The sequence below is a fragment of the Alligator sinensis genome, unplaced genomic scaffold, assembly GCF_000455745.1.
Source record: "Alligator sinensis unplaced genomic scaffold, ASM45574v1 scaffold699_1, whole genome shotgun sequence".
Lineage (NCBI taxonomy): Eukaryota > Metazoa > Chordata > Crocodylia > Alligatoridae > Alligator > Alligator sinensis.
This window is the reverse complement of record NW_005842359.1, coordinates 1,038,087-1,047,634: the sequence shown is the minus strand read 5'-3', so window position 1 is coordinate 1,047,634 and position 9,548 is coordinate 1,038,087. Positions and strand designations below refer to the sequence as shown.

Below are 9,548 nucleotides of genomic sequence, written 5' to 3'. Positions count from 1 at the left end.
TTCGTGCCACCCAGCAGGTCATTCCCTAGGCTGTAGGTGTGCTGGACATTTTTCCTCCCTAGGTGCAGCACTTTGCATTTCTCCTTGTTGAACTGCATTCTGTTGTATTCTGCCCACTTGTCCAACCTGTCCAGATCTGCTTGCAGCTGTTCCCTGCCCTCCGGCATGTCCACATCTCCCCATAGCTTTGTGTCATCTGCAAATTTGGACAGAGTACATTTCACTCCCTCGTCCAAGTCACTGATGAAGACATTAAAGAGTATCGGTCCAAGGACCGAACCCTGTGGGACCCCACTGCCCACACCCTTCCAGGTCGAAACCGACCCATCCACCACGACTCTCTGGGTGCGACCCTCCAGCCAATTCGCCACCCACCGGACTGTGTAGTCATCCAAGTCACAGCCTCTTAACTTGTTCACCAGTATGGGGTGGGATACCGTATCGAAGGCCTTCCTGAAGTCTAAGTATACGACATCCACCCCTCCTCCTGTGTCCAGGCGTTTCGTAACCTGGTCAATTGGATCCATTGACTTAATGAGATAACTCACTAAGAGATTAATTCATTAAGAATTACAGAAAAAAGAGTCCATGTAGAGAATGGAAGTGAAGAATAGGTTTTAATGGTAAAAAAGCTAAGCCCAAATGGATATCACTCCCTTAGGCTGAAACGTGAGGAAGAATGTCTTGCATTCAAAAACTTGTCTAACTGTCCCAGCTGCATAGTTGGTCCAATAAAAGATATCACTGTAATAAACCCTTGCCTCTTTGCCAAAAAATTCATTTTGAAAAGCCAGTCAAGAGAAATTGGGACCACTACTGGCTTTTACAAGGCCACTGATGGCAAGGTTTGTCAGCACCTCCTTTGCAGAGGGCAAGGTGCTAAAGGTTCTTGAGACCGTGATTATCTAGCCCCTATTCAACAAACTACTGCTCCTCAGCCAGTTATCTCTCTATCTCCCACCTCTCCTTTTGGGGGAAGGTCACTGAACTGGTGGTTGCCTGACAGCTCCAGGCACATCGGAATGCACGACCCTTGCCACTCTGGCTTCCACCTTGAGCTTTTTGCCTTCAAAGACAATCTTTGTTTAGAGTTCAGCAGAGGAAATTATACCCTGCTGACCTTGCTAGATCTTTAACCATCTTTGATACAGTCGACCATAGGAGATCGACACTGCCAGGCACTGGATGGCAGTAACAGGGGCTGAGTTCAGTTTGGGGTTTTACACAAATTTTCCATCATGGCTCAAGCCCTCACTCCGAAACCTGGGAATATAAATGCTACTTGGGAATTCCAATATGAACAACTTCCCATCAGTAGGGGTGTGCAAAATGGGCTGTATTCTATTTGGATTCAGATTTGGCCTAAATTAGGGGACAGTGATTCGATTCGTTGATTTGGATCACTGTCTTGATTCGATTTGTCCAAATTTGAAGATTCAATGCTGATTCGGAGAATCAGCGGTTTGACCATAGACACAGCTTTATATATTTATTCTACATACCTCACGGAACCAGGTGCAGCTCATGAATACTGAGATGGTAGGGCAGATGGAGTGTGCCACAGGAGCATGGAGGGTCCCCTGCATGCTCATCGGCGGATCCAGAAGTGGACCGGAAGTGTTTCTGGTCTACTTCTGGGTCTGCTGCTTAGTGCTTTGGGGATGCCCATCACACTCCCGGGGGACACTGCATCTACCCCAGCATCTCAGAATTCACAAGCCACCCGGTACCTTGAGGTATGTAGAAAAAACATTTAAAGCTGTGTCTATGTCTGAATCATTGAACCTCTCTGAATCTCTCCGAATTGATTTGGAGGGTTCCGATTCAATTCGGAAAGATTAAAGGGTCTCTTGATTCAATTCGGAGATTTGGCTGCCGAATTGGGCTGAATCTCCGCCAAATCGAATCAGCGACTGAAGCTTCGCACAGCCCTATCCATCAGGCATCATTATACTATAACAGGGTTTATTAAAGGGGGAAATAAAGGGACTAACAACAATCTCAGGAAAAACCTGAATAGTTAATAGCCCACCCCAACCAATTATTAACAGTTTGTCACAGTCACTATGGTCAGAGTTCTCTCCCAGTCTGATACAGGGTGTATTTAGTAGCTAGTGGGGGGCAGTGTAGCTGATAGTCCCCAAATTCCTGTTGCCTCACCACCGCTTGGTGCTGTGCTGCCACTGCTCCTTATCACCACTGGGGTGCTGCTTTGGTGCTGCTGCCATTGAGAGTCCTGCTTCACCACTGCTGCTGCCATTCTTCCTTGCCACTACTGGGGGTCATTGTCACTGTCACTGCTTCTATATACTGATGCCATCCAGGTCTCTAATCCCTTGAGAAAGCTCAAGGATCTCAGCACTTTTAGAATCTAATGGATATGGGTCTCAACCTGACCCACTGTATGTACACCACATTTTTAGTCTCTTTTAGAAACAAGTGGGTAACAACTCTCAACTGAACACATTTCAGGGATTTGTACATCATGAGCATTCTTTGCTGTGAGGCTTGATAGCAAATGCAATGCCTTCCCAGGGGTAGCTCCTGCTTGTTCAATGTGCCCTTCTTGTTCAGTGTGTATATGAGGCCACTGGGTGAAATCATACAGAGATTTGGGATGACATACCCCCAGTATACTGATGACACTTAGTTCTCTCTTCCTTACTTCCCTGACCTGGATCCACATTCTATGTCCTATCCCAGTACCAGGCTGCAGTTGGGGATTGGATGTATGTGAACCAACTGAAATTGAATCCAAATAACACAGAGATGATGGTGGTGAGCAGACCACTTGTTTTGCGGGTATTGGAATACCTATCATCAATGGGGTTCAGCTTTCACTTGTCACTCAAGTTCACAGCCCTGGGAGATTTGTGGATCCTCTGCTGCCCCTGGATCTCCAGATGCCAATGGTGGCTAGAAGTGCTGTTCACCAACTTAATCTGGTGAGAAGGCTGTCACCCTTTCTTTCAGTTCTGATCACCATCATCTATGCCTTCATAACCTCAAGTCCTACTGCAATGTGCTCTACATGGAACTGCTCTTGAACATAAACCCCAGTAATCCTTAATGTGTCTTTTTAGGCAACCCTATGAGAATGGTGTAAATTTAGCTGGGGTCCCAGTGAGCAATGAAGAATTATATGGGAGTGAAAAACTGGCTGGATCCATTTAACTGTTCAGCTGCAAATAATCCAAAAGTTAAGAGTGGCATTTAGATAGAACAGAGAGTTCAGAGGATCCTGAGTGGGTATCTCAAGGTCTCACCAGGTGTTTTTTTTCTTGGAGCATGCTAGAACAGGTACTCAGGTCTGCTCTGAGCTGCTCTGCTTAATTGCTGGTCTCTGGTGCACCTGACTGGAAGCAAGGGTGAGGCTCATTTTGTTAACAACAGACCCAGTATCAAAAGGTAAGTGGTGTAGACATGGCCTAAAAATATCAACTATTTTATTTGGTCACATGTGTTCAGAAAGTGTGACAAAGGAAATAAGGGTCGTAAAGTTCTTTGTTTCTCACAGTTATTTTCTCTTTCTCTTCTGCAGAGGGGAACTGTTTTCCAGAATGGGATGGCTTAATTTGTTGGCCAAGGGGGTCACTGGGAAAAATGTTGGCCGTTCCCTGTCCTCCTTATATCTATGACTTCAATCACAAAGGTACCATTTTTGTAGTTATCATAGGCTGTATCTGAACCAAATGAATAGCTGAGTAGAATAAAGGATTAATTAAACTAACCAAGGCTCCTTTCCTCCTTTCAGGAACAGCCTTCAGGTACTGTAGCCTTAATGGAACCTGGGATTTTGTGCAGAGTTTAAACAGAACATGGGCCAATTACTCTGAATGCCTTCACTTCTTACAGCCGGAAATCAACTCAGGGAAGGTATGGCAAGTTTTCCCAAGGGAGAGTTTAAGTGGAAAGAATAGGTCCTCAAATTTGTGTCTTGGCATTAAGATTTCCACATGTCTGTAAAGAACCATCAAGGAGTAAAAGTGTGTTTTATACTGTTGTCCAGTCATTGACATCATTTACCCAATAGTTTTAAATGAAGTAGAAGCTAATTTAAATAATGCAGAAGGAAAGGAACAAAAGATACCCGAAGCTCTTTCTTCGGTAAAGTGCTTCTCACCATTCTGAATTTAGTTGCATGGTCTAAATTCAACCTTGGCAAAAGAATTGCAAGGCCTGCACCTACTTTCTGCAAGGCTGAATTAGCTTGAGATTCCTGGCTCAGAAGTGTGGGCCCTTTATTCCAGTGACTGGGTGGGGAATCAGGGAAACGTGGGTTCTTTAGAAACAGAAAGCTGAAAGGTACCACCCAAGTCACTGATTCAAGTCCCTTAGAATTACAGACAACAATATAAGAAGTACTTATCCAAAAGAGTACACAGGAGCATCCTTTCAAGTCCATCTTGAAAAACGCAGCCACAAAGCACTCAATCAAAAAACCTTACAGCATGCCATAGGGATAGACAGTTTAGGGAGACAATGGTGTTGGACACACGTACATTTTGCAGTACTATAAAAAGTAACACTTTATAGAACTGCAAAAAAATAAAGTGCTATGGGGGCATGCATATTCCCCTGGCTGGAGTGCTACAAAGGCACCTCAAAAGGTACACCTGCCAGCTGTGGGGAAGGGGGATAGAGAGTGGCAGAGGGCTGCTCCTTTTTTTCCCCTCCTCAGCCCCTGATCACTGAGAGCCTGCCCTTTCCCTGTGGGGGCAGAGGGGCAAGCTGTCAGTGATCAGCTGGCAGCTGCCAGTGGGAGCAGCAGCTGTCAAAGACAGCACCCACAACTGCTGCCACCATTGTGGGGGCCTCAGCCCCTCTCAAGTGGTGCTTACAGTGGTGGTGTTGGCAGAGGCAGCTGTTGCCAGTTCTCCCACAGTGGTGGTGGCAGTAGCAGGGTCTTAACAGGGCTCTGTGACAGCTTGTCCTGACTGGGCAGGCTCCAAGGAGCAAGCCTCTCTCTCACTCCCATCCCCTTTGGAAAAGGGGAGGGAGAGCAGTATCCTTTGGAGAGACTCCGTGCCATGCTACATATGATGCTACAAAACACAGTGCTATACAGAAGTAAGAGGAACACTTTCGTGGTAAATCCACCATTTGGGGGCACTACAGATGGTAGTGGGCACTCATTGTCTGTAGTGCTACAAATGTAACAGCTAAGGGCACCACCAGGTGCCTTGCCACTGCAATGACAGCTAACTTGTTAAATTAATATAATATGCTCTGTTGGCAAAAAACACCTTTGCTCTTTGCCAATCTGACATGGAAAGAAACCTGTTCCTTGGTTTTTCCTTGAATAGGATGTGGCATGCAATTGATCAGCATTATTTAAAAAAAAACCCTCAAATATCTTTATGTATACTTTTCCCTAAATAATGTCAGTGAGGCCTATAGCTTTATGACTGTGAGTAGTTTGAGTCATATTTTAAAGGCACTGAGTTATTTAACTGTGCAGCCTGGCTCTTAGTAGGAGTTCAGAATCTCCTATGTGCACAACTCCCACTGAAACTGATATTTATCTTGCAGCTGGGTGCCCACATAGATCCCAGTGCAGATTCAGGGTCGGAAGATGCTAACTGTTTCACTCTTATACCTATCTTTGCTGTATTATAGATTTCCAGCAAACTGGCTTAGAGCTATCCTCTTAACAGCAAAGGTATTGACAAACAGATTCAGAAATAAATGCAGCAATAAAAGTGTAATCCCTTCAGCTCCAGGATATTAAAACCATGACTATTTAACAGAAAATGGGGAAAGGATAAAGGAGTCCAACTGCATAAAGGGACTAATATTTCTAAACTGGCCTCCTGTTATCTGCTGTGGGGCAGGTTGTAGTATGTCCATATAGTAGATCAAGACTACCCATTCCTTCACAGCTTCCCCTTATCTTAGCTGCACAGATGGAAAGCTCCACATAGCTTATGTTTCTCAACCCTAGGAGGAAAACAGATAGCAGAATTAAAAGAAGTGAGAACCTTAACTCCACTCTCTCCACTGCTCACAGTAGTGGAGCTGAGCCTACATAAGGATGGGAAAATATGTTCCTGTCTGTATCCAGTTACCCTCATCAGCCATAATGAGTGGGGGAGCTGACACTGAACCAAAGTTCAATGCTGCCAAATCATGGTTTCACTATGAGTCTCATCACAGTCAGTGCTTCTCTTCAAGCTCTTGCCACAAGCTTTTTATCATTACCTGGCGAATTCAGTTTCTATTTTCTTAACAAAAGTAAGTTTCTAGCTTTCTTGGATACAGACTAAAGCTTAAAAGAGTGATCCCCACTAATTAGAAAATCAAACGCAAATAAAAAGAAACCCAAATATATTCTTTTAAAAAATCTACTTATATCTACTGAGGTCTGTGATCTTACACCAGGAATGAATTTGGCCCTATCACATACACATGATGTGTGGTTCTTTTTAGGTGAAACTGGATTATTGGAGATTCATAGATTCCAGGGTCAGAAGGGATCAGTAGGCCATCTTGTCCGACCCCCTGCCCCTGGCAGGCCAGAAAAGGGGCACCAAACCTGGGATCATGTGATCCCAGCCAGGTGCTTGTCCAGTCTCCTCTTGAAGACCCCCAAGGACGGGGCGAGCACCACCTCCCTTGGAAGCCCATTCCAGAACCTGGCAACCCTGACTGTGAAGAAGTTTTTTCTAATGTCCAGTCTAAACCTACTCTCCAATAGCTTATGGACATTGTTTCTTGTTATTCCAGGGGGTGCCCTGGTAAACAGATCATTGCCTACTTCATGCTGCTCCCCCCTTATGAATTTGTACACCACCACAAGGTCCCCTCTCAGCCTTCTCTTGGAGAGGCTGAAAAGGTTACGGTCCCTTAGCCTTTCCTCATAGGGCCTTCCCTGCAGGCCTCCAATCAGATGAGTTTGGACCCTCTCCAGGTTGTCTGCATCCCACTTGAAGTACGATGTCCAGAACTGGACACAGTACTCCAGCTGCAGCCTGACCAGTGCCGCATAGAGAGGGAGAATCACCTCCCTGGACCTGTTTGTGAAGCACCTACGGATGGACGACAAGGTGCAATTGGCTCTGCCAACTATTTCATCACATTGATGACTCATGTTCATCCTGGAGTCAACTGTGACTCCAAGATCTCTTTCTGCCTCAGTGGTGCTGAGAAGGTCCCCCCCAGTCTATAGGTATGATGGCAGTTCTTCCTCTTTAGATGCAGCACCTTGCACTTGTCCTTATTGAATTGCATCCTGTTGTTTTCTGCCCACTTCCCCAACCTCTCCAGGGTGTTAGCTTCACCCCATATTTTAGTGTCATCCACGAATTTGGACAGGGAGATTGTTTAGCTTATGCTGACTAACCAGTGAAGGTGCTTTCATTTTCTTTTTCAGAGGGATTTCTTCGAACGTCTCTACATCATGTACACTGTTGGATATTCCATCTCCTTCAGTTCATTGGCAGTGGCTATTTTCATCATTGGCTACTTCAGGTGAGTGAGTCTAGAGCCAGCTTCTGTCAGTTTTCTTTGGTCCAACATGATAAAATCATGTTCCTCATTCACAGAGAGTAGCTTGGTTTCTCTTTTCTTATATTCCTATGTATGGAGCCAAGTGTACATAGTGTGCAATGTGTAGAGTGGTTTTCAATGGCTACTTTGCAGTTCTGCATACCTTAATCGAATAATTTTGCTTAAAGGGAAAATAATTTACAATAACTACATAAAAATTGCAAGCAGCAACAGACTTGATAGGATTCCTGTCTCCAGAATTGTTAAAGGTGACACATGCAGCGAATCACAGAATGGTCAGAGAATGGATTTTTCAGACCTGATGGCTTAATTTGTAACTGAAACGGCTGGCATCATGTGGACCTATCCATTTCAGTTATTGATAGAAAGACTACTGCTGCTTGCTCCAGCTGTTAAGCATTGAATGCTTACTCTAACGTTCACTTCTGAAAGATTTTTCATTTTGAAATAACCAAAGCAGGAACAGACTTACAGACTCCATTTCAGTTGGCAAGGTTATTACTTATATTATAGTTTCCAACAGCATGCTTGACATTTCACAGAAGGCACAGAAAAGCAGAGACCTTACCCCTCCTTGTTCCTCTTTACACTTGTTGGCAAGAAAATTGGTACAGCTTAAAAGAAGTTCTGAAAGTCCTGCTTTTGGCCAAGGAAAGACACTGCAGAAGACAGCCATACATGTGCCTTCTGAAAATTCCACTGCACATCTCTGCGTAGGGAGCATGCAGGAGCAGTATATCAGGGAAAGGGGCATCTCACCACAGAACATGGGTGCTGATTCTGAGCAGTGCAGTGATCAGAAGACAGTCTGGGATGGGGGGGTACTGTAACTTAGAGTAGGTCTACAATGCAGTTACTGAAACTCATATAAGAGCACCTGAATGAGCTCTGAACTGACAAGCTGCTGCATTGCTAGCAGCTTATCTTTTGCTTCATGGAACTCAGTGTAGGTAAATGCTTGAATGGGTGCCCTGTGTTGAGCAACTTGCTTCTGTGGCTATACTGCTAGCAGAACCTAACCTAACTAATTTAAAGCTGTCTACATGAGCTGCAGTCGTAGCAGTAGCTGCAGTGTAGACATACTGTTAGCATCCTGGCTTGTTTCCCTGAGCTGTAGTTTCAAGGTTTTGCCTCTAAGGCAATCACAGTACCAGATGGCTTGCAATATACATTTGCCCTGTGACAAAACTCTCAGCGACTATCTATATCAGGGGTGTCCAACCTTTTTGAATATGGGGCCATATCACGAACTTTTTATCACCCAGTGTGCCGGCGAGCCATATTCAAAGACCTCACAGGAACTGACATCAGGAAGTGATATCATATGACATTTGACACCAATGAAGTTGCAGGAAGTGACAATGAAATGGATCTGCTCCGCAGGCATTTCTTATGTTTTTAATTTTACTCTCTATCTTCTCTCACTGTGCCTGAAATACACAGAACTCTTTCATGCTCTGGCTGCAGAAAACACAGGTGATTGAGGCACATCAGGTGAAAAACATCTGTGCACCACAATACAGTCCTGTTGCACTAGTACTATTTCAGATTGTACCCCTGGAGTAAATCTCCAAGGCAAGAAATATGTTGGCTGTTTGGCACAGCTCTCCAGTGCTGCAAAAATATGTATACCAAGGCAACAGACAAACTAGATGTACTAAATAAACAAATAATACTCATATTTAATAGGACAAATCCATTGAAATCAATAGGAGTGTAACAGGGTACTGTCCCAGGGATGGCCGTGACATCCCTGGAGCTCCCCACTCAAAAGGGAGGCTGCCCCAGAGCTCCCCAGGCTAGATCGCATATTCCTGAACACAAGTGTCACTACTCTTTGCCTTCATGGCTAATCACCTGGTCCCCTCATCTCCCTTCCCCTCGCTGCCAGCTGGGGCCCGCGGGCCGGCCCTGCCTGCTTTGCCACTGCCCCACCGCGGCTCCGCCAGTGCTGCCACCACCACCGCAGCTCCACACTCCTTGGCAGCATTGCCACTGCTGCGGCTCCCCGCTCCGCGGCGGCCCCCCTTGGGGCCCGG

General features: G+C 45.3%; 1 protein-coding gene across 1 annotated transcript in view; it reads left to right on the top strand.

Moving 5' to 3' along the window:
- The window catches only part of PTH2R (parathyroid hormone 2 receptor), a 64,542-nt gene that overhangs the window by 8,542 nt on the left and 46,452 nt on the right, over positions 1-9,548 (top strand). Inside the window, exons 4-6 of the mRNA XM_006029144.3 lie at positions 3,542-3,652; positions 3,755-3,876; positions 7,373-7,470. Coding sequence (XP_006029206.1) covers positions 3,542-3,652; positions 3,755-3,876; positions 7,373-7,470 — 331 coding nt within the window. The remainder of the gene's footprint in view (positions 1-3,541; positions 3,653-3,754; positions 3,877-7,372; positions 7,471-9,548) is intronic.